Source organism: Lathamus discolor, chromosome 3 (assembly GCF_037157495.1).
Source record: "Lathamus discolor isolate bLatDis1 chromosome 3, bLatDis1.hap1, whole genome shotgun sequence".
Taxonomy (NCBI): Eukaryota; Metazoa; Chordata; class Aves; order Psittaciformes; family Psittacidae; genus Lathamus; species Lathamus discolor.
In genome coordinates this window covers 110,611,387-110,636,858 of record NC_088886.1, presented here as the reverse complement: position 1 = coordinate 110,636,858, position 25,472 = coordinate 110,611,387, and the positions used below count along the sequence as shown (strand labels likewise).

The following is a 25,472-nucleotide window of genomic DNA, read 5'->3' as shown; positions in this document are numbered from 1 at the left end:
TGATTTCTCATCTACAGCTTTTGGTAAGTTGAAAGCATTAAGCAAGTTGAAAGTGTTATTGGTGTAGCCTAATAATTTCTTCTAATGAAGTATTTTATGAAATTAAACCCCTTTATATGAGATAACTTCCTTAAAGCCTTAAGGTGGTTGAAAGAAATAGTAATTTATTTGTTTCTCTATGTCAGCAATAGTCTAAAAGCCACAACAAACAAGCAGATGGTGGTTTACCTATCTCAGCTGTAGTAGTTCATTTGCTAAGCTTGTGAATTTTAGTGACATTTAGTAAGTCTATGAAAATTAAGTCATCGGTATTCACCCTCACTAGGTGGACTCTATAATCTTCCCAGCACTGATGTATGAAGGAAATGCAGTATTCACCTACTTGCCTACTGTGTGATGGGAGAACTTGTCCATCCTTTGAGGGTAGTCTGATGGTATGACTTAAAGAAAACTTAGTTTTGGTTAAGCCAGTTCTCTCCTGGAATAGACAAATTCTGTGTATGCTGACTGATGGGAAAACACTGACCATCTTAAAAAAAAAGTCATGTACTGAAAGTTGATAATAATTGGAACTGTCATGATGTCATTTTGCTGTCTGCTAAATGAAATTAAGTGCTTTTCCCTGTGCAGGAGAGTATAGAAATTGTATGTACAGCTGTAGGAGACAGTGAGTTTTAAAGTGTAACAAATCCAATATGCCAGGTAGGGTTTCTTAATCAGCTGGTAGGATTGTGTTGCCATGCACAAGAAATGAACCGTCACTGGGCTCAGAATTTTCATGTGGTGAAGATATCGCTCCTGATGCTGTAGGATAAATTGTATTCTTCCCTTTGCTGTAGCACAAAGAAGAGAGGATCCCTGATCAGAAGTACGTGTTATGTAGCCCTCTGAAAATTCTGTCCAAAATTATTACAGATTTGATGTGTTTTCCATCAGTTTGGTACTATTATATGAAGTTTGTAAGCTATCCTGTAGTAATAAATTTTTTTTGCGAAGTAGGTATTACTTCTGATATTGCTTGACTTTTAACACTAAAAATATTAGTTACATCTAAATTGATTTCTTCTGCTTCTTCCCTCACTTGACTTTCTAGGCCATAGTGATTTCTTAATAGTACATGTGGTTTCACAGGAGCAGAAGCTTGCTTAAATACATATTGCAAAGATTAACCCATATAGGCTGCCTGTTGAGCCTTTTTTAAAGAAATGGGAAACCTACAACTGTTCTAATGGCTCTACTGGAAACTCCATAATGCCTGTCTAGTCCAGAGACCACAGTGTTAAAATGTTGGGTCAGTTATTGCAGATACCTATGTGCTGTCTTTCCCGATTTTCACTTTGCTGGATCATCTTGTCTTCAGTTTTCTGGGTCATGAAACAATGTCTAGAATTTCAGCAGTATGGAGGAAGCAGGTTTAAACTGATGAAGAGTGGTGGGATGAAGGAAAATGGTTTTGCCTGCTGAGTTGCATGAGCTGCAGCCTGTATAATGTGAGATGGATGCATTCTGCATTACATTTACTTTTGCCTGCTTGGAGTGAATCATGTTTTACAAACAGCTTGCTGACATTCACCTGGAAATTAGGACAGTTGAGAAACGAGAGATGCATTTTATTTCAGTGCACTTCATCTTCTGTGCTTTCTGGAGAGGACGGTGCTGTCATACCTGTAACATACAACTACTGGGTAACAGAAGATGTGATTACTATGAGTAATAGGGTTAGGATTTTGGTTAGTGTGAGTTTTTTGTTGTTTTTGTGGGGTTTTTTGGTCTTCCTTTCGTTTTCTGTGTGCAAGTAAAGCTGAAATAGCAGTTCCTGACCTAGTTTTCATCCAGTTATAGGCTCTTGATTTTCTGCTGACATGGTGTGTGCAGGGTGTCACTTCTGCCAGCTGGAAAGTGGCGAGTTTTCTTGCCTACGGTTTTGACCCTTTACTAATCAATTTTGAATTAGAGGGTTTGTTGCTTTTCCTGTTTTAATATGAGGAGATGGAGAGAGATGGGATAAAAGTGGCCATTATGACAAAGGCAAGGAAAAATGTACCTATTTCATTTTCATTCATTCATTTCATTTTCATTCATATGTCGTTTTCCTTTGCTTCCTCCTGCCTCAGTGCAAACTGTCTGTGATGCCCACTGGTTCTGGGGGATTGCTGGCTGGGATGCTCATGACCGTGTTTCCTCAGGACTTTTTTTAAACCCTGGTGACATTATTTCATTCCAGAATGCCTCTGCCTAGTGACCTGCCACTTAAAGAGGAGGCAACTTTTTATATTTTCTGTTTTGTAACCTTTTTATGCAGGTGAGGATTGTTGCTGAAGACAAGCAGCCTTCCTCTTCCCACCTGTCATCATTCTGCTCTTGCCACACCCACTGACCTCCTTTTGGCCCCGAAGTAAAAACTTGTTTTGCTGAAGTCTATGCACACTGATCCCTTTCTTGTAAAGTTGGAGGAGAGATAATTCATTGGATTTAGGAATAAAAGGCAGTGGAATGATAAAATGTAATTTACTTCTGTGATAGCTAAAGATAAAACTGAAGGGAGAAAACAGTCCTGGTGAAAGTGGAGTTTAGGCTAAATGAGATGAGACTGGAAGAGCACAGTGGATCTTTTGATCCCTTGAAGAATTTGACGGTATCTTGTAAATGACAAGAGTGAGAGGGGTGAGGTTTAGAGAGAAGCTTAAATAGCGAGGATAAATAATTCACTAGAGCTGAGAAGCAGGGTTTTTTCCTGGTTTTTGTTAGTTTGATTTGGGATTTTTTTTTTCTTTCTGTTTTTCTTTTTTTGTAACTCATAACTGAAAAGAAGGGAAGTTCTGTAGAAAATGGTAGGAAGGTATGGTCTTGGCATTTCTCTGAAGGGGCTTGGCTGAATGGGAGGAGAAAGGGACAGATAAATTTGTGTAAACTTCATCTATAGTCAGATATTTTTCATATGAGAAACAGCTGCAAGTCTTTTAAGATTTTATGGCTCCTCTGTTGACAGCTGCTGCTGTTTTTCCCCAGCATGGACAGGGAAATGACTCAGCTGATGATTCTTCATCCATATCATTGCTGAATCATTCAGGTTAGTTCAAACAGGTGCTTATGACCTTTGGAGTTAATATTTCTGGCTTGAGAGTGCTCTTCATCTGCTTCAGTGCAAGATCAATTTCTTCAGTGCTTCAGGGTAGTAACAAGTAGCTGAAGAATAGTAATCTTTAAAACTGATAGTCATTTCTCCAGTATCTGGCACCTGACCAAGAACATTTAGACAGCAGTCAAGTGAAGACACCAACCATCTTTTCCCCTGCATTGGCAGTCCTTGGAGACACTGGCCAATAATCAGCAGTAGGATTAAAGAGTAGCATAGCTGAAGACTGGGTGGTTGCAGGATAGAATAGGTACTTCGGTGTCATCTGGGAAGTCAAATCTAGAACCAGACTGGTGGGAAAAAAGCTACCGCAAAAGCACATTCTAATAGCTTACGTGATAATGAGATCTTTCTCACGCTTCCTCATCTTTCACCTCTTTCATTGTATTTTAATAGTGCTTCAGGGCAGAATTCCACTATTTAGAAATGAACAGCAAATTGGAAACCTTGGTGTTCTTTTACAGTCTCCTGTTAAATGGATGTGTAGCTTTCAGGAGTGTCAGATAAGAATGGGGGGAATATCTCTTAGGTAAGATTAATAATGATTAGGTTATTGAGTAAGGAACAAACGCCGTATATCTTGTCAATTCTGTATCCGCATTGACCTCCCTACAAAAGAAACGGGTAAAGACCATAACTGTAAAATAATTTCAGTAATAGCTGGTTAACTTTGGTGAATTTGTTTAAATTTGGCTCAATACAGCCCGCTGGAAGGATTAGTTTATTTGACCTCTCCAGAAGCAATTGACTCTTGTGGCTACATCTCTGAAAATAACCCACTGTGATAGTAATGTGCCTAAAACATGCATGCTGCAAACCTTTAGGGAAGGTGGACCAAAAGTTCACAATAGGAACAAAAGCTATGAATCATCTTGTTACTGATGTTAGTATCTGTTGGTAGTTGCCATACATGGAAAATATTCTTATGCAAGGAAGTTGCTGAGTTTTAAGGGAGACTCACAGGCAGAGTGAAAACATGGAGATATGTTTTCTTCTGTCTTTCTGCTTTTCAAAAGGGATTTTGTAGGTAGTGAAATACTTAATTTGTGAAAGATTAGGAATGAAGTAAACTTTTGTATGTGTCTGTGCTCAGAGCAATTTGCATAACCTACCATTTGTATTTTATAAACCTAGTCCTGTTCTGGAGTCCCTCACTTATAAAAAAGCTGATCATAATGAAGTCTTAAATTGAAGGACTTTCTGCCCCTTCCCCTCATGCTCTGAATATAAGGCAGTTGTATGAAATGTCATGTGTATCTGAAGATGACAGTTGAACTGGTGGGAGGGCAGCACCCACTTTAAAATGTATTTGACAGGAGCTAGGGTGGGGGATCTGGTTTTGTAAGCAGCTACCATGATCTTTGATTGCATAAGCAAAAGCATGTTGAGGTATTTTCCTTCTTATGCAAAATTATTAATATTGACCCTTGGATAACAAGTCCACATCTCATACCTGTTTGAAAAATGGAAATGACAGTTAAAGTTTTTAAAATGCCTTGAAATCTTGAAGGAAAGAAAAAACCTAACCGAACAACAAGCAAGTGGTTTCAGGGGCAGAAGTTAAAAACTGGAACCAAGAAAACGTAAAATTGAATTGTTTACCAAAGCAAACAATTACAGTAGCTGAAAACTTCTGAAATCTTAGTGAATGATTTTCTTTAAGCTTAGTTGTGGGGAAAGCAGAAATATGATGTGCTCAGAAAAGACAAAATGCCAGTGTTACTGGAAAATACTAATACAAGTATCTTTAAACCAAAACAAGATCCAGGATCCCATGTCTGTTTCAAGGGAAAAGGAAGTATAAATATACAGTATTGTTGTTCAGTTCAGTCATTCTTGAAGTGTGAAAGATGGGTATGAAGAAATATTTTATCTGAAGCTGAAATGCTTTTGGATACCTGTCCTAAAGCTTTACAATTTGTGTAACTAAGTTTGGTGTTGGGCTTTTTGGTTTGGTTTGGTTATTAAAAAAAACACATAGTTTATTTGTAATCAGGATTTTGAAACTGTAATATTTGGTTCATTTCCTAAATGGTTCAAGTACACACCTTTGTGGAATGTGAATGAATGTAGAAAAACCTAAGGTGCTGGCCTAAGGACAGTTTAATTTGTTGTATTTTCCTGCCTGCTCAGAGCCCGTAGTGCTTTGTCTCTCCTTGAGTGTAATTGACATACCAAAAGGTGAACTTCTTTGGAAGTGTTTATGTTTCATTTTTGCAGCATTTTATAGGGGAGAAGTCAGGAAACGTACTTTGCTTCCAGGTAATGGGCAGCTTTTGTATTGACACAGTATGTATCTTGAATAAGCAGCTGTCTCACGTGCCATTTCTGTTCTGTAGTGGAACAGATCCTTGGAGAACCAACTGTCTGCACAGCAGGGAAGTTGACCTCAATTCCAGAAAGAGAAAATCTAGGAAGGAATTGTCCTTGATTCCTTTTGTTTGATCTCTTATTACCCCTAACCTGTATCCTAAGAATAGGAGTCAGATATACTGTAAAATTTCAGTTCTGTATCAAGCCTCTCTGTTCTGCCTAATAGGAAATTTATACTTGCCATGTTTGCAAAATAAGAAAGTTAAATATAATGTGTTTGTATAGGTGTTCTGTCTTTTTTTCTTTGTTGTTTTTATTTGCCACTCTGATCTACCTATGTAGAATATTATACTCAGATTCTGAAATTCATTAACAGCTGCAGATCTACCATTGCATAATGCAGACTTTCTAACATGGCACATGGTTAAAATATGCAAAAGAAAAATATTTTCATTTAAAAAGCAGAGTGCAATAAATACATTTGGACTTTCATTTTCTTTGATGTCTTATCTTAGGAGGTAATCTGGGAGAGGGTGTTTGTGTATTTAGATGCTTAGAGTTATTTTTCTTTCCTTTTGGAATCTAATAATTAGAATTTTTTGATCTTGTAGTACTGGGAGGCATATGCCATTTAAAGTAAGAGTGAGGGAGGCAGAATGTACTTTTTACTACATTACAGCTTCTGTAATGGTTTTGTTCTACTCCATGCCGTTCTCCTCAGAGGCAGAAGGTGTCCTATCTGTAGCCCCTGAGCTGGTTTGTATGCTGCCTCTGCTAGGAGTTTGATCTGAGGTGAGTTTTGTTGGACAAAGGGAACATATTTGAACCAACCTAAGGGATTTACTGTTGTATTTCCTGCTATTCCCATCCCCCTCCCTCAGTATGTTAGATACATTTCAAGGCAGTTGTCTTTTTTGGAGTGTGAGTGGGGGTTATCCTTTAAAAGCAGTACATGCAGTATAATGGCCTGCAGGATGTATAGGCTCAGAGGGAATAGTGCATTGTAAATGGTACAGTGTGAAATGCATGCAACATGTGGCTAGGGGTACAAAGGCAAATTAGAGGCCAGTAACTAGTGGTGTACCCTGTGGGTCACTGTTGACTCTAATCCCGCTCAACATCGTTAATCGCAGAAGGGCTGAGGTTGGAAGGGACTGTGGGAAATCACCTTGTCCAACTTCCCTGCTCAGGAAGGATCACCTAAAGCCACTTGTCCAGGACCACATCCAGATGGTCCTTGAATACTTCCAAGGAGGACGGGAGGCCCCACAACCTGCCTGGGCAACCTGTGCGAGTGCTTAGTCACCTTTACAGCAAGAAGGTATTCCTGATGTCCAGAGGGAACCTCCTGTGTTTCAGTTTGTGCTCATTGCCTCTTTGTTTATTGAATTACTCTTCACACCCATTATTTTTTCCACTGACTATTTTTAAGCTCATATTTCTCTTTGCGCTGCTAAGGAAGGTTTCTATAGCACTGCACCTGTTCAAGATCCTCTAAATGTGGTTTATGATTACCATATTTTTCTTAAGAAAGATCCAGTTCTCTTGCATCAGTGTTATTGTCTTCACTTGCAGTAGGCTTCCCCCATGACAATCAGCTCTGTGAAGCCAAGCTCTTTAATAATTACCTTCTTGTATTTGGTTCCAGTTGCGTTACACCACTAAGCTGTATCGCTTTTGGAAAGAAAGGAAAAAAAAACATGCAGTGGTCTCTGTAGGGCAGAGCTAGATGAGACATGCTCTGTGAAGTTCAACAGCACTTCAGGTACTGTTTCTTCCTTTTTAGTGTGGTGATACCAGTTGAATTTTAATAAAGCCACTACTGTTCAGCAAGACTTTAAAGATTTTAAAATGTTTGTAAGTAAAATTTACCATACAGCATTTGAGTATGTTGGTACAATGTACACTGAATAATTTTAGAGGAAACATTAACATTTCAAAGCCAGGCAGAAGTTGGGAAATGCCAAATTAAGAATGTCTCTGCAGCTCTCATTTGACTTCCCATTCTTCTACATACACTTTATGTTTCAGCCTTGCATTATATGATTGAACACCATTTTCTTCACTAAATGCTCTAACAACCCAAGAATGCTTACTAGTAACATTAAAAGCTACAATACCCTTGAGTACAATTACCTGAATTACAATGTATTGAAATGACCTGAGAAGATTTTAATTTAAAGGAACTGTCCAATTACATGTGAAGATGGGTTCCAAAGTAAGCAAGACCTTCAAGTTGTAATATTAAGGTGAAATTTATATATCTAAGTTTTTGGACAAATGACCAGTGTTTAAATATGAAGCACAAAGTCTGTGATCATTCCAAATTCATGCAAGAACCAGTATCTTAATGGTGTGAAGTGGTTGGAAGGATTTGTGGTGAATCACAGCAGTTGCTTTCAGTTGTTGTGAGGTGGTTTTGTTTGGTGGTTTGTTTTTTGTTGGGTTTTTGTTTGTTTGTTTCTTCATGGTTTTTAATAGAATCACAGAATCAGTTAGGCTGGAAAAGACCTTTAAGATCATCGGTCCAACCTTTACCCCGGGACTGCCAAGACCATCACTAAACCATGTCACTAAGGGCTTCATCTACACTGTTTTTGAACACTTACAGGGACAGTGATTTCACTACTGCTCTGGGCATCCTATTCCAATACCTGATTATCCTGTCTCTGAAGAAATTTTTCCCAATATCCAGTCCAAGCCTCCCCTGGCACAGCTTGAAGCTGTTGCCTATTGTCCTAAACCTCTTGTGACATTTTTTCTGTCTTTTAAGAGTTTTGTACTAAAATTAGAAAGACCCTTTTAAAAATGGTGATCAGGAAAGTAGGAAAGAGAATGCTGGTGCTGAGTTTGGCTGATAGGTAGGAAATGGCTATTACAGCTGTCTGGTAGCAGTGCTGTACTCAGCAGTACTTTACACAGTTCTGTGATTTGGGAAGCATCAGAGAAGCCTGGTCTTTGAGCAAGGAGCGTTCACTGCAGCACTTGTAGTAATACGTTGTACAGCTGAAGTACATGCAGTGCACACTGGATGTGCCTGTTTTTACAGCCACTGCTGACCACATGATATGCACAAGGAGGAAGCTATTCTGAAAGAATACTTGATAAACTTGGGAAGTGAACCATTTGGATTTTAATAAAAGTATGTTTAAGGTGTTTGAGTGGTCGTTTGCCTCTGTGTGATACTCGCCCTGCGGTGGGGCTAGAAACGAAGTGTAGCATTCCTGGGCCCTGGCAGTGTGCAAGGGCATTCCTAGGTTAAACAAAGTCTTAGTTTGCATCTGGCTGTCCTTCATACCAGGGGAGCAGACAGGACGTGCCTACAGAATGGAAGATTCTAGCACAGTTTATGCATAAAAGAAGCACAGATTTTGATTGTATGGTCCAGCCTTTAAATTTCTAATTTCCTAACTTCTGTATTACTTGGTCTGTCAAGAGTTGATATATAGGATAGATTGTTCCCTTCTGTGTAACAGTCTTAAAATATATAACAGGCTAATGAGGTTAGGTCTCTCCTCAAGTCTTCTGCTCTTAAAAATACAATTGCAGTGTCTAGACTGATGATCTTTGACATTATCTTCTCCATTCCCTCCACCTGCTCCAGACCTGAATTCTGAAGCACATAATGGGACAGAGGCTCCTCCAGAGGCCTCCTTAGTATGACACAGAGTGGAATAATGACTTTCTTTGTTTTAGGGGCAATGCTGGTCTTCATACAACTTAGGAAGGTGGTTGATTTTCTTGTATCAAAAGATAAACTGTTTCCATCTGACCATGTCTGAGTCTCTCAGAAAATATTTTTATTTATTTTTAAATGGTGTACCTGAGGCCATGACTTGTTTTTCCTTGTTACTGCTTTTTGTGAGAGCTGTTGTATAAGGGAGGAGTGCTTCTTTTTGCCTTTGCAAAACTAGAAGGCATTGAGTACTGGGAAAGGGGAAGCAAGTGGGGAACACGTGGTGAGTGAGAGTGGAGATACAGTACTTAGCTGTCTTTCTCATCCCCCAGTAATTAGCTATTGGGGAACATGAAGTATATGGTATTTCAAAGGAAGTGACCAGAGCTGCAGTTAAATTTTCCTTTTGCTTTCTGTGTGTAATCTTTGCCCAAGACACAGCACAGAAGGTAGCATGTTTGCTGCAAGCTTGCCCTGTGAACATAGAATCAACTAGGTTGAAAAGACCTTTAAGATCATCAAGTCCGACCCCCATACCCCAGGACTGCCAAGTCCACCACTAAACCATGTTACTAGTGTTGTGATGTGTGATCCTAAGGAGTGTAACTCATCATTACACCTTGCTTGAGGTGCTGCTCTGCCACACAAAAAACAACCTGTGTGCATGGAACTGACCCAGGGATCTGGGCATTAAATATAATGCAGGCTTGAGAAACCTCACAGCTTTCTAATGAGTATGTGTTGTATGTACTTCAGGTTGTTCATAGAACCTTAAGAACCATGTTGTACTGATTTTTCTTTCTGCTTTATTTCATATAAAGAAGTGAACTTTCTGAAGAACCCATATTTTTTGAATGGAAGACTCTTGCATTTCCTGTTGATTCCCTGTGGGGTTTATGGCAGTCCATTGTGTAAACCAGCATAGTCGGAATATTTTTTTTTTTTTTTTTTTTTTTTTACCTTCCTGTTGCATTTCCTGTACTGCAGGTTTTTTGGATGGTTTTTTTCTTTTTTCTTTTTTTTTTTTTTTGATAGAGGAAACAAATGAAATTAGAATTTATAGATGCACCAGGAAGCTTTCTGGGAAAAAAGTGGTCTTCATAATTCCTTTTATATAATTTTCCTTGCTTTGTGACTGGAGATAGTTACCTGAGGTGGCTTAACTGTCTTCCAGGTTTACATCCCGGATATATTTTTTCTTAAAATTACTAATCCTCTGAAGTTTGCAGCTGCTGCTGACTTTAAGTTGATTGTTACTTTTGAGATATGGGAGGCAGAAATGTGTGTGTGCTCTCAGGCATGGATAGATGGGCACAGGGGCATGTACATAGCAGGGCAGTGATTTAGGGAATTTGTTCAGCTGTTTGTGTGTTGGTCAGCAGTGTGTTGCATATAGGTACGGAGCAGTTGTGTGGTGATACCATGTTCCATGTCACCCATCTGTTCTGCACACCTGCAGTTTGGAGTCTCCAGCTGGTAGCAGGTTTCCAACATGCTGCTTGCTCCCCCAGTGATGCTGATGAACTGCGTCAGGAGTTAGCCCTTTATTCTGCTTCATTTTTGCCAGTGTCTTTCCCTATCTTACACCATGTTTAGACTCATAACCTTAATTATATGTGGAATGTGGAGAATGCTGTATTATTTTTCTGTATGAGAAGACAGTGAACTCTAATTGCTTAGTTCAAATATTAAAACATTCCTTGTGCATCAGGAGTTTGCTTAATCAAGCTACGTTGTAAAAAATAAATGTAACTATCGAAAAGTTTCTTCTGATTGTCTCACTGTTTTGTTTGCATTGACCCTATCTTTACTTTGTTTGGTTTTGTGTGAATGGATGTTATTAATGTTACATTTATTTTTGTTTCTTTTTGTTATCCTTTAGGAGCAACATTTAAAATGTTAAAGGCAGTTTTAAAAAAGAGCCGAGAGGGTGGAAAAGGGAACAAGAAAGACTCAGGTATGAATATTAATGACATATTTTATGATGTAGATGAGTTGTGTGTTAAAAGTCCAGCAATTAAATGTATTCTGTCCCAGCAATGATGCCCTATCTCGAGGGCTGTGGGAGACTCCTGTGCTGATGCCAGTGGCAAGGAAGTCTGTCAGCCCTTGGCCCTCTGCTCAGTTTTGCCTGCACTGCTCACATGCAAAGCTTAGGAGCAGATCTGAAGCCTCCTGGAAGGTGTATGCAGTGCAGTCCTTCCAAAATCGCTGCCCAGAAGGGCAGATGGGAGCAGATTGCTCTCGGTTCTTACCAAAGAAGTACTGAGGACTGTGTGTATTGCCCTGCCAGCTTAAATATGGCCCAAAGCCAGAGGTTCAGAACCCTGAACTGTAGAAATATATTTTAAACTACTTACTCAATTATATCATAGAAAAAAGCCCATATGTATTATGTGGGATAGAATTTTTATTATTCATTAATTTAGACAAAAAATTATTGACAATGAATTTAGTGAAAACATTTTAAGTTAATTATCAAACTTCTGTCATATTCTTGTCTTTGATTTAACTACAGAGATTTTTGAAGGTTAAATCATTAATAAATTTTACTTTAAAGCTTACTTTACCATTAATCATAAATTTAGAAATCCACGATTAAACCTGTATTGCCTTTCAGGAAAAAGGGTAACTGAGCTCTTTAATTGCCATTTTTGAGGGCAGAGAAGGAGCAGCAATGTCCTTTGAAAAGGAACAATAGTTACAGAAGTGCAGGTGCTGGCAGTTGAGAATTAAAACTGCAGGCTCTGTGCAGGCCATGCTGAAATCTTTGCTGCAGTAGCTAGAAGGCTGACGGACCTGAGGGACAGTTATGTCTTCTTCACAGTTAAATTTTTAACTTCAGACTATTAATGTTGGCTAATCCATCTAATTTTCTGATGAGTTATAGCCTAAGTTATCTGTAAGAGTGGCTTTATGCTGTCTGGCAATACAAATTTATTACTCCCAGAATTAAAAAAAAAGTAAAACCAGATATTTGTTTAATATTGTAAGTATAGAATATAGACTAACCCATTCATGTTTTTCAAGACCTTTAAAACAATGCAGTCGTATTTTATTTGACAAACAAGTTATATATGTAGCTTGCATTGCAGCTTTTAAAACTATACTGAGTTATTCTGAGTCCTACAAGGGGAGGGCATTTTAAGTGCTCTTTTGCAATAAGCAGTTGTGTTCATCTGGCAGGTAATGTGTTCTTCAGGAAATTCTTGTGGTCTTCTGAAGTTTACACTCAACCAGGGTTTCTTTCTGAGTGACTGAAGGATGAGAGCTATCCTGAAAAGAAAAACCATTGACACTAGATCAAAGATGCACAGAAGTGATCACAGAGCAAGACGAAAGGCATTCTGTTAATTTTGTGTGTACTGCTGACTTGAAGTTACCAGCTGGAGTTGTTTAAACGTTGTGGGCTAAAGATTCCTGTGGTGAAGCTTTCATTGGTACATTTTTCTTTAAAATGCTAGATGGAAATTGGTTTAAGCTCAAAAGGAAAATCAGGCTGTTTGGAACAGCTTCAACCAGGCTTTGATTAAAACCTGAAGCTTGAAAAGGCTTTTTCCTGTAGGTCAGAAAGCAAATATTTTTTTTTTTTTTATTTTAGGATCTCATCACATCTGTCTGGATTAATGTGAGCAAAGAAAGGATTTTCTCCCTTTGTTTTTAGAAACACAGTGATGCTGTATTTCTGAACACTAAGGGGAGTGTTAGAGTGTGGGACTCTTTGGTTTCATTTTTGTGTGAGTTTTTTGTTTTGCATTTTAAGCAAAGCTTTAGAGTTTCATGTATGAATTGAATGTTAAGGAAACCTAAGTATTGGGAATAATAATGCCTGGCTGGTGAAACCTAGAATAAGAAGGAGTGCAGGACTCACTTTTTAAAAGGAAATAATTTATACAGTATATCACAGAGATTTTGGCTTATTTTGCATTTGAAGATGTTGTGAAAAGTTTGAGGAGAAATGTGTGCATTCCATTCTATGTTACATCCAGGACTTCCTGTAAAGTTGTATTCAGTTTAATAGTTTTCTCTTTTGTTCCAAAGGACCTTCCAACTCTTTCAGCTGTAAGACATTTCTCAGCTTTCAGAAAAGATGTGAAGCAAGCGAAGGAGCCATTAGGCTTTGCAGAACTTGTTTTTTGCTTGCTTGTCTCCCTGGTCGTTAAACTCAACAATGAGAAATGGGAATTTTTTTAATTGTAGAGTTGTCGCATTTCATGGCCCTTCAGGTCTTTATTAACAGCAGCTGCTCTTAAAATTTACTACTCTAAAGAACTATGAAGATAGTGCAAATGCATGCTAATGATGGAAGCTGGCCTGAGAGACAGTTAATGTGGAAACATCCACCCTTCTAGCCACCATTTAAGAGAGTAATGCAGTAGTAAGTTTACATGCTTCTCTCAACTTTGTGGACAGATAGATTTGATTTTTTTTTTTTTTTTGCTTATGAAGTTTTGAAGAAGTTTTCGGGGTTTTCAGAATATAGTAGGAAGTAGATGAGTGAACGCAGCTCAGCAGTGCCAGACTAAACCCTATCAGGAGGACTCCTGTGATCTGTTTTCACTATGTATCCAGTTTAGGAATAATGCTGAACAGCTGGAAGGTAGTAATATTTTAAGCTGCCACAGCTGTTCCAGAATTGACTGTGTGAATGTGCTTGCAAAGTTCCGCTAAGGTGTTTTTGGTAAATCTCTCATACTTTGTATCCTACTAGACAGATGAGAGGTGCTGAGGTGTTGAAGAGCAGTAACTCGTGAAGTCTCTGACTGGACCACTGGGATTGTTTCACTGTGACTGAAGTTGAATTGGAAGACGTTTAAGTTAAACTGCAATAGCTTGTTCTTAAACTGAAGTAAGCCCTGTTGTCCCATGGGTTTACTTGTGCATAAAAGGAATGCCTGGAAGTCTGTGTAATTCAAATCTGTGTGGGATGATTCCTGTTTTACTGAATAGAGCTTCCTGTTTGTGCATTAACTGTATCTTATTGGTTTTACATGTGTTAGCCTTGTGAAACCAATGCAAATAGGAGTGGCATTTTTTTTCCTGGATTGAAGGCACAACTGTAGTATTGAAGTCTTTAAAAAGGTTAAAGAACAAAAAGAAATGAGGATTGGTGTTTTTTTTTTTTTTAAAGAGCTTGTATGGATTTTGCTATTGGAATTTCCTCATTTGCCAGGATGTAAGGGCTTAAGAGCTGAAGTGTGCATATCATTTTTGAAATCTAGCTGCTGAGTATGTTAATTACAGTTTGTAATAACTTTTTTTAATTCAGGGTTATCTTGGAAGAAAGGGGTTGCAAGACTTAGGGTTGATGCTTTTTGATGGAGACTGAAGTGCTAGGCTAAGGACTGGTGGTTTTTTTAAACAACTTCTGCCCAAATCAGGTGGAAGACTGTCACGTGGAAATCTCACTTTTGGATAGAAAAATGGCACCATAGGCTGCTCCAGTAGCAGTGTGCTAGCAACACATAGTTGGGCTCATATCGTGCAGGTTTTTTATGAATAATTCTTTTCTTGAAGTGTGTTGATTTAGGTGTTGCTGGGAGGCCTTACTAGGTAGGCGGCTGTTGTAGGATTAGGTAAAACCCGAATGAGGCAAAATTTGTGTGTATCTGCAAACATAGATGAGCGTAGATGAAAAGAAGGCAGTGGTGACAGTATGTTGTGGATGCATAGAACAACTTTTTAAAACAAAACTTTCTAAACTTACTTCTAAATATGGATTTGAAGAGAAGGTAGTTGATACTGTACTTGGGTAAGCTGATGTGCCAAAGGAACAGAATTTCAGAGAAAGCAGATTTTTGACTCGGGCATCTAGCTTTTACATGCAGCTTTTTTCAGGTTTTCTGCAGTATGAAGCAACCTGTCTTTACACCCCTTCAGACATAGTTACTTCTATTCTATGGAAATAAGTATCTGTAGATTGATTTTTGTTTTGTCTTGTCCCCCTTCCTTCTGTTGAAGTGATGTGTACATACTTAGTAAAGGACAGAACTCAAGGGGGGAAACTGTACAACCTGCACCTGTCAGATCAAAGTAGTTGGAAGTAACTATTTTGTGAATGTTTGGAACCAACCAGGAAGAGGGCAGACAGGAACATTAACTTTTCTGTCTGGGAAAGTAATCTCTGTTTTTATAATACCTCATGTACACTGAGCTGGAAATACACAGCAGTTATTCTCTCCATTTGTCTTTGTTTGTCAAGGTTTTAATTCAGTCTCAAAAACAAAGTAAAAATTTGGTATTTTGTCCTCTTTGTCAGGTTGTAAACATCAAATAAATATTATATCTTTAAACTCCGAAAGAGTTATCAAGTCCTTTAGAGATTCCTTCAAAGGTGTGTTTCTATTAAGAAGTGGCAGAACTAGTATTTTTTTATCAGGAGCCTGCCAGAGTGACTCTCAGTAGTCCTTGTCATTTCTGCTTAGGGCACACCTTCTTCATTGCCCTTTGTCTGTCTTTGTTTAATGGACTTAATTTGTTAGATTTAAGATAATCTCATCTCTTTATTTCTACCCTATGTTTCTTTCTAACTATGTTGGAAATTTCTTTCTGCTGTCTTTTGTGGTGTTTTCATAGTTGAAAGTGGGTCATGTTTTCCTGTTTATTTCCTTGATGTTTGAAAATTCACCTTTGTAGCCACTGGGAGATTCTCTGCCTCTGACGTCTCTTGGAAGGAGCTGACCTTTTTTCTTTTAGTATAGCACAGAAACTTCATATCTTAGTGTCACAATTCCAGAAATCATGGCCAGAAGACTGTTAGACCTCAAGTCCTGCAGGGCTACCTGCAGGCCTTGTCTGTGATGAGGTAACAGTATAAAGAATATACATAAGTTTCAGAATATACACAAACAATAGTTTTTAATTGTGATTCTCTTAGTTGAAGTTCTACTCAGCTACTTGTTCTTAAGTGCTTTAAAATGCTAGAGATAGATAGGTTTGTATTAGTATTTCCTGTTGGTTTTATATGCTGCCAGCTCCTTTGCAGTCTGTAATTATGTTTGTTTTCTTTAACTGTCCTAAACTCAGCAACTAGCCTTTTTTTACTTACTAAGCAAAAGCCCATTCAATATAAAATACTTGTATTCCAACTTAAAAAGGAAAGAAAATCCCTTATATTAAATTCCTGCAGAACATGCCTAATTATTTCAGATGGCTTTTTAGTAGCATGAGCATTGTCATTCTGTTGACCCAGTATCAGGCCTGAAGGAACACAAATAATGGAAGTATTGTGCTTAGTTTGCTGTATTCTCCATGCACTAAATCCCATCAGAAATTTAACATCAAATGGAGTACATGGTATGCATGGAAACTTTACTGGTTTCAGTAGAAATTAATGTGGTAAGTAATTCGGACTTTCAGGTTTTCCAGCTTAAAGGCTTGTTATCCATTCACATGGTACTCAATTAACAAGGGACAAACTATAACGTCAACAAAAAGATCATGTTTAGAATGCAATACTATAGTCCTTTAAAGGCGGGTAATCTGGAGAAATGAGATCAGTGGGTTCACTTTCTAGATGCTGAAATAAAAGGTATTGAAGTGCTTATATATTCATATGCATCAGACTTTCAGTGACTGACTTCGTATTCAGATTTTTTTTAATTTGGGCTACAACAAAGTTCCGTATTAGCAGATCTTTACTGGATCTTGTTTGATTCTCCTGTAGATCAGACTTAATTTTTTTATAATGCTCTTTTGAGACTTAGTTTCCTTTGCCTTTTCATTGTCTTATATTCTGGTGTCTTTATGTAAGTAGCTTTGACCTAAATATGAGTGTACAAAGTTTTTGAACATTAGGATAGAATGGATGCTTTTATTACTGCATTATGTTCTGTTGCAGATTAGCATACTTAGGTATTCTGTTTGTGTGCCTTGCTCTTTAACAACATTATATACTGAAGAAGTTGGATGCAATATGTGAATTTGAAATGTCTTCTTTTTTTTTTTTTTACGTATGATCAGATATGGTTAAGAAACTGAAATTATGCTAATATTCTTTTTGAAAAATAAAATGGCTCAAAGGCATGAACTTGGATCGCTTGCAGAATGTTCTGCCATTCTGTGTTTCCTTTTTTTCCTGTTAGCATAGGCTTCTGTTACCAGCCTGACACAAATGTGCTCAAATTCACTTTTTTTTGCTAGTGGCAACTAAATTGCTACATTAAAGTACAAGTGAAGTTTCTATGCAATCTTTTATTAAGACCTGCTACTTGCTCAAGTGTTTTTGGAGTTATTTCCCTGTAGCAGTAAAGGTTTGCCTCTCAGCTGAATTTGTTAAGTTAAATGCATATTTGAACCCACCTTTCTTGCTTTATGTTTTATTAAGGATTTCTGTCTGGCTAATATACTTATATCCAAGCTGATAGCATCAAGATACTCAGATTTGCTTCTGGGAGACTGAAAGGCTTGAAATGATTGAATAAAGTAAGTTTGCATTTAAAAACTAAATATGCAAATTCAGTTGGCTTTTTTGTCCAAAATCTCTATGTCCTAGGCTTTGAATTTTCAGTGCAAAGGGACTTTCTGGTGCATAAAATACACATCATCTAGCTGGAACATTGAACTTGTACTGGAATACTTTCAACTTCAGTCTGACTTTTTGTTGTTACTCTAAAAATATCTTGCAACAGAAGAAGCATTGTTTCATGCGTAAAATATGGAGCTGGTTTTGATTACCCTGTGTTGCTTTGCCCACTTTCTGTGGCTGTTGACAGTTATTTAAGAATTTAAAGTCCTTTTTTTGCTGAGCAGTGAGTATTTAATGTGGTAAATGTCTTTTCCCAGAAGCTAATTCCAGTGATAGATCCCATGTATATAAATAGGGAGAGGGGGAAAGGGGGGAAAATCCTGCCCTTGAAATATATAAAAAGAAATTACTTCAGTATTTCTAATAACCTCTATTTATCTTTAAAAATTGGTTGGGTTTTTGTATGTAAGCACTACAAGAGAACTTCAGTATTTTGTGCACTGAAAAAGTAATCCAGAGTTCAGAAATAAATGCCAGAAAGTGGGCAAATAATGTCAAGTACGAGCATAGTTGGCGAAGACTGTCCATGTGGACCTTTTATTCTAATCTTTACTTGGTTTGTTTCACACTCAGTGTGCTTCACTGCTTCTGGTACTCAGGCTATAATGAGTTTTCTTCCCATTCCGTGCCAGCTTCTCCCCTTCTCTGGTCTCTCCAGAGTCTCAAGAGCCAAAGAATGAAATGTGGATCTTTGCTGATGCATGTACTTTGCATGACAGAAGCCTATTTTCTCATCCCAGAAGGCTAGCTGATGAACTCCTTCACTTACCATGAATTTTTCTTCAGCTCCTGATCTATGTTGGTAGTAGTGTGAGTTATTACCTTGTCTGAACTGGAAAGCCTGGGTCACTTGGCTCCTTCTGTCCTCCTAGACTGACTCACTAAATTGAACTGGTTGTGCATGTACAAGTACACAAACACATAAGCATTTTACTTTTGAAGGACATAAATCCTTTAATGAGCAATTATCAGTGTTTTGCAGTTAAAATAAAGCGCCTTATACACAGTCACTGAACCATGTTGCAGAGTTCTGTCTGCAGTTGCCTCTAAAGGCTGTTGAAAAATAGGATGGAACTTACAAAAAAACAATTTTTAAAATATTGAAACTACTGTGTTTTGTAATCCTTCTACAGTTTCTTACTATGTAGACATAATGATGCCTCATGCTGGAAAGTGCTTTATGACTTTCCTCATGCCATATAAATAACTTCTGTTTCTCCACTGATGATTTCCTTCTGAACTTGTTTGTAAAGTCTTACCTTTATTATGCTTCGAATAAAGACTGTCAGTAGTAACACGTGGGCGCATTTGCATGTTGGATGTTTCTGTTTGCAGATGCAGGCTTCTGTCTGTAGATGGGAACAGTTTGCTCCTTAGGCTGTTCTTTGCAACTCAGCAGTTTATGCAGAGGTACCGTGGGGTGCTTGGTGTAAAGAAAACAGATGCTTCGTGTAATGCTGTTAACAAAATTATCAGCAGTAGGTACTGTTGTTAGTCTTTTGCACACTCCGCATGTCAATGTTATTTAATTCCATCTCAATTTACGCCATAATGTCTGCTCTAAAAGAGCAGAGGAATTACACCTCTTAAACTCACCTTTTCAGCATTCGATGGCAGAGATTCTCCACAGTGCGTTATGGGAGTTTGTGGTAGCTGCGTATGCAGAAGTTATCTTAGAACTGCAGCACTGTGATGACCCAGGACTGTGTCTGCTCAGCTTCTGAGAGTCTCCAGAGATGGGGGCTGTACAGCCTCCTTGGACAACCTTTTCCACTGCTTTGCTGCTCTTGCAAGTTTTAGCAGCACACCAAATATACAAATACACAAAGGCTAACAAACATAGTCATTCTCCATTCTGACAGAAGTGTCAGGGCAGTTTGCAGACAGAATATGGGCGTGTAGATGGAGACTGAGCCAGCCGGCAGGTTTAATGCTGGTTGTGTTCTCTGTGGGGAATACTGATTTATTTCTTGTCTTCACTGTGTATTGATCTCTGAGGAGTGTCAACAAAAGCCAGCAGTGGCCTTGGTCGACACACAGCCGTAGACCAGTCCCATTAGCATTCTCTTCCCAAGGAGAATGAGCAGTGGCTATGGCAGTATGTATAGCAGTGTTACACAAGTGCAAAGTTTGCAGCTGTTACATGGCAAAGTTTGTTTATGGTTGCTTTGCTTTAAAGCTCATGCCAGAGTAATCTGGTCAGAGCTGAGCTGTTACAGTCAAGTTCACATTAGTTTGGGAGGTGGTGTCAGTAAACTTCACCCCAGGGTGCTTGCAAGGAGGCTTTTTCAGCAATAGAATCCTGTAGTGTTAACATTAACCTTTTTTTTTCCTTTTTTTTCTTTTCTTTAAACATCTTAAGCAGAACTGCAGAATTTTCAGATTTCCTCTGCTGTAGCACAGTTTTATGTCAGATACATTTTTTTAAGTGTCTTGAGAGGCTTTTGTTTCACCTTAGTAGAGAGCTTAAGGAGAAAAAGACGCAATCAGATATCCCAGAAATCCATACTGAGAGAAGTCTGTGGAATGCTGTCTGTTCTGTAGTCACTGTCACTGTTCAGACTGAAGGAGTCTGCGTTTTCATTGGTCTAGTTTTCGCTAAACCTTTGTTTGGAAGATTGCGGTCCTATTCCTTCATATTCAAATAATCCATATTCCTAATCTGCACCAAGCTCCAGTTTGCATGTATTTTGGTAGTTAGCATTCTTCTGATTTCTAAGTAATGTATACTGAATGAAGAATTAGATGTGGTTTATTATGTTTAATACTGACATATCCGCTGTAAAGGTTTTCATTTTAGTTATCCTCTCTATTCAGTAGAAGGATTAGCTTAATCTTACACTTCAAGTTCTCTTTTAGGATATTAGGCTGTACAAAATCATTACTTTAGTCAGCCATCCTTGTATCTTTTTGTCTCCTAAAGGAGGAAAAAAAAAAAGTAGTTTGTTAATCAGATTATGCCTTTCAGTTACATCCCTAGGCACAACTAAACTGGGATTTGATTTCCATTCTTGAAACTTTTTGTGTGTGTTTTTTGAAGCTATTAAGTTGTTTCCATGGTTACTTTGACCACTGGATAAGAACTCTGGTGTTGATTGATGCTTATGAAGAGTTTTGTCCAGAGGCTGCTTGGCACTGGAAATGTACAGCTTGGAGGTTTTAAAAATAAGAAAGTGGGATTTCACAGGACCTGTCCTTATGTTTTTGTTTGATGTTATTAAAAAACTTGTGAGAGGTCACCTTCCTCCTCTTCCAGAGCTGGTGTTTGTCTGGTTTATGTTGGGATAGACACTAAGAAATGTCATATAAATTTAAAGTATTTTTCTGGTATCTAAAATATTAGAAATTACTAAGCTTTAAGTTAGTAACAAATAATTTTGGTTCTCTGTGTGCACCAGTGTGTGGCATCTGGCTATAGTCAGTCATTGTAACAAGTTGCATTTTGACAGCTATTACTCATGCATTTTCCTAGTATTGTTTCCCTAATATCAAGTGGAAAGCATAATGTACCTTGTGGATCCCACAAGCTTGTTATTTTTGTGTCTGTCTTATCATACATGTAGATACAAGTATCTTACAGGAAAATTCCCGTAAATTGAATAAAGTACATGGATTTGCTCATCAGCCCAATTATACAAAATAGAAAATGTGGGATTAAATGTAAAATTAGATATACAGGACAGACTCAGAGACTTAGGAAAGAATAGTTTAAGCATATAAAAATGAAGCTTGCCATCCTACATTACCACATGTGTAATTTAACTATAGCCAGCCATAAATAACATCATTTGTGTGGATATAGAACTTCCCTTCGTGCTATAGTGCAAGAATGATACATTTTGTAGGTCCATTTAGAGAGCCCATAGGACAAAGAGATAGAGGTCATCTGCCTCTGTTAGGTTTTGTCCTGTCATAGAATCATAGAATCATAGAATAGTTAGGGTTGGAAAGGACCTCAAGATCATCTAGTTCCAACCCCCCTGCCAACAGGGACACCTCACACTAAAATAGTCACTGTCACTCTCACTGTGGTATGGACTCCTAAGCATATTATGAAATTGCTTATGTCTGAGGCAAGTGCTTTAATATTCAGTTGAACTGGTTTGTCTCTGTGGGAATGTGGCACCTGGCAGTCTTAAGTTGGCATGAAACAGCCGTTCCTGTAGCTGTGACTCCCATCCTACGCAGTGAATAAAGGTGAACCTCATCCTAGCATCAGCTAGAAACAGGGTGTATTTCCAAATCTTCTTCCCAGTTCTGCCTTCCTACATACTTATTTCTTGGTGGCCTCCCCTCACGTCTTCTTTACGTCTTCCTCCATTTTTTGGTACTTCTGTAAGGGAGAAACCCAGGGGGAAGAATAGCCCCGAGTAGCTCTGTAGGGAAGAGAGGAAAGAAAGCAAACAGCTGTCCTGCTGACCATGTCACCAGCTACTCTCCATGGACCTGGAGACTTCCTCCGCTGGGAGCAGCTTTTAGTTAGCAGCAGCAGTTTTATTCTCTGTGAACAGCCTTTTGCCATGTAAAGTTTGGCATGGCAGTGCCATAGGCTTCCATTTGCCATTTGTTACTTTGTTACTTAATGAGTCCTTCTTGGGTCATGGAGGTCCTGGGGAGTTGCTTTCCTTGGAGAAGATCTGGTTTGTGCCTATGGCTGGGACAGTATTGGAGGGTTGTGGTGTTGTTTCCCTTCTACTCCTGCTGCTCCTGTTTTCTGAGGTCACAAATGCGGGGTTGGTCTGTTAGCTAGTGTCGCATTTATTTAACAGCTTTTTAGAAACTCAGCTGTGCAGTTTCTGCTTTCTTGGAATGATTTGTGTCTAACAGCTGTCTGCTATTCCATAGTGTTCTCACCATTTTTCATGTGTAACAAGCTTTTTCTGCTTCAGTAGAACACATGACTGTTTAAACGTGTTCATATGCAATAGAGAAGGATAAATTAAAATCAATCCAGAATTCAAAAGCCTACTAAGAAGACAATGAATTAAACATTGCTTGTTTGTGTCCTAGTAAAAGGAAAAATAGAAATGAGGGAATTGTAGGTGGAGTTACTAATCCTGAAGGTGGAGGAGGTGATTTTTGTTTGTTGTTCTCTTGTCTCTTGCACCCCCTCACTAACATTCCAGCTGGAATACTTACACAGTTTCCAAATTCCAACCTTGGCAATGTATCTAGTAAGAAACTCTTAATAAGAATGCTAGTGTTTTCTAATTGTAGTTTGCTGCCTTACTGTGCTGCTTCCTGGCTTTATGCTTACATTCAAAGGAAAAAATGGAGTGTGTGTGTGATTTTGAACAGTTTACGAAGCAAGCTCACATGTACTGTGTTGAATAGTAAATAATAATACACTGAATGTTAAACCTGTGTTTGAGAACAGCTACTGTGAAAGTTTGATTTCTAAAAGAACCGAGGAAGAAAATTCTTAGCCTCTGCATTTCCACTGAAAGTGAATGGGAACTCAGTAATTTAGATATCTTGGTGTTTCAAAAAAATCTCATCTATGTGATTATAGTGTTTAAAATAATTAGTCTTTTTCTTCTAAATACATACTTAGACTGTACTTTTATTTAAGAATGGTGTGTTACAGCTAACTTGCTAAAGGACTGATTTTTTTTTTTTTTTTAAACCAATAGTTACACTCCTATAATAATTGCAATGGTAAAACAAAGAAAAGAAGATAAAGTTCTAGTTACTTAGTTTCTGATTTCCATCTTAACTTCATGAAACTAGAGTTGCTTCCGTAAAATCATTACCTGTTACTCTGAATTTTGTTTGAACAAAGAGGAGAGGAGAGGAGGACTTTTGGAAGGTGGTGGTTTAGTTTGTTTTAGTGGAATAAGAAAGTAGGTTTTATGGTTACAAAATGTTAAAGAGAAGTTTGAATTTAGCATAGCGTTCTTCAAGGCCATTTGTCATATGTAGCCCTCCCATGTGGTTCTTTTGAGGAAACAAGTATGGCTAAGAAAAAACCCAAGTAATCTTAAATACATGGACCTTTGGAAAGAGAGAAGTAGACTTATCATTCAGGCATGCTTGGTTTTCTTACCTTCCATGCATACCTCTAAAAGAAAGAGAGCTGTAGTTAAATAGACAAAAATATTTTTACTCTTCTCTAGAGGTTAGGTTTCAGGGTTTTTTTTTCCTTCTGACACACTGTGGAAGTTCACTGTATGCAGTTAGTGCTCCCAGTACTCGTAACTGGTGGGAGAGCAGCTGTTAAAAATTGAAGCCAACAATTGAACAACAATAAAATGAACATGAGATATGTCTTGTAGAACCACATTTATCTGAAGTGTTTCTTTAGTGTAAGAAAATGAACCTGGTGTGAGGGATTCATATCTGAAAAGATAGCGCTTCTCCTTTGTTTGTCTGTCCTTCTAGTTGTACTTCGTGTTCCAGTGCGTAACCATGCTAGTTGTTGCACATGGACTTGTCTAAAAATTGTTCTTGGCATTCTCTTTCCTTTTTGCATCAATCTTGTTTTGCTGTGTTTTACCTTTGGTCATACTGGTTCAACAGTAATTCATGTAAATAATTGAGCAATATCCTAATTTAGGTATTAAACCAGGCTGTATTTAATTGTTAACCTTTGTATTTGAGCTCTGTTTCTGTCATCTGACTAGGAAAAACCTGGCACTTTCAACTTGTATTTCTGCTGTCTTTGAACCATTACTGTGAGCAATATATTTCTGTGTTTTTTGAAAACATATTCTTGATTTGACTGAAATTGCATTTTCTGCACCAGCAAGAAATTTCTGTTCTGAGTGTTATTTCCCTGTTTTGATGTACCACTTAGTACGTTATGAACCAATAGCTTGTTTTCTCCTTAGATAAAAAAAAAAATTAATGTTGCTGTCAAATTGCACATAACTGGATCCTCAGTTGAGAAAAAGAAAACCAACAAACCCACAGAAAAATAAAACTTAGGCTGGCCATACCTGAGTGTGCCTTTTAGTGATCTACCTTTTAATTGTGTGAGCTAAATTGCTCCTTTAACAAATTAAATTATTTTCAGATGGTTGTAACTTTCAGATATCACAGTGATCCTAAAATAAATTTTCAGATGTCGAAATACTTTTATTAGGAAACTGGTTTTACCTCTAAGGATGAAATCTGAAAAGTACTTACTCTGTTGAAAGTGAGGTTTTACTTCCAGCTTGCTGCCTTGCAAATATGTTTTCCCGTGTTAAATACTTGTATTTCAATGCAACTGTCTGTTTTTTATTTTGGTATATCACATAATGGATGACAAAAATTTATTTTTAGCAGGTGACTCCAGCCCAGAGAATGCCTTGCAGGTTATAGCAACATCTGGCCACAATGCAGATTTTCCCATTGGCAATCAGCCAGTCTCCGAGGACACTTATAGAATGAACTTAGCTAAAGGAGTCTCAATGTCACTGCCATCTTCACCTCTGCTGCCACGCCAGTCCTATTTGATGCAGTCAAGATCAAACAAAAAATCTCCAGGTAAAATGAAGCTGATGAGCAATTAACAACACCTTCATGGCACTTAAACTCAGGTTTTGGTACAATTTATACATAAGTAACATGGTAAAATCATGTTAGTCTTTTGCAATAAGACCAAGAGCAGTGAATGCTTTTTGCATGCTCCCAGGGATTTGGTGATCAAATAGAATATATTATTTCATATGGCAAAGAATTATTCTAACTGGTATCATGAATACCTGTATTGAAATGTATGAATATGTTTAAAACTGGTTACTTACAATTAGTACAGAAATTAGGTAGAAGACAACTGCAAAAACCTTTGTTTATGCATATATTAGTGACTATAAGAGTGTTGTTTATGGCTTATA

General features: G+C 37.9%; 1 protein-coding gene across 6 annotated transcripts in view; it reads left to right on the top strand.

The window, feature by feature from the left end:
- TANC1 (tetratricopeptide repeat, ankyrin repeat and coiled-coil containing 1) overlaps positions 1-25,472 on the top strand; it is an 83,691-nt gene that overhangs the window by 11,086 nt on the left and 47,133 nt on the right. For 3 of the 6 annotated variants that reach the window (XM_065671167.1, XM_065671165.1, XM_065671162.1), the window contains exons 2-3: positions 11,008-11,082; positions 24,919-25,122. In XM_065671167.1, the coding sequence (XP_065527239.1) occupies positions 11,022-11,082; positions 24,919-25,122 (265 nt within the window). In that variant the 5' untranslated portion in view covers positions 11,008-11,021. The remainder of the gene's footprint in view (positions 1-11,007; positions 11,083-24,918; positions 25,123-25,472) is intronic. The other 3 variants (XM_065671163.1, XM_065671164.1, XM_065671166.1) reach the window with 3 other exon arrangements.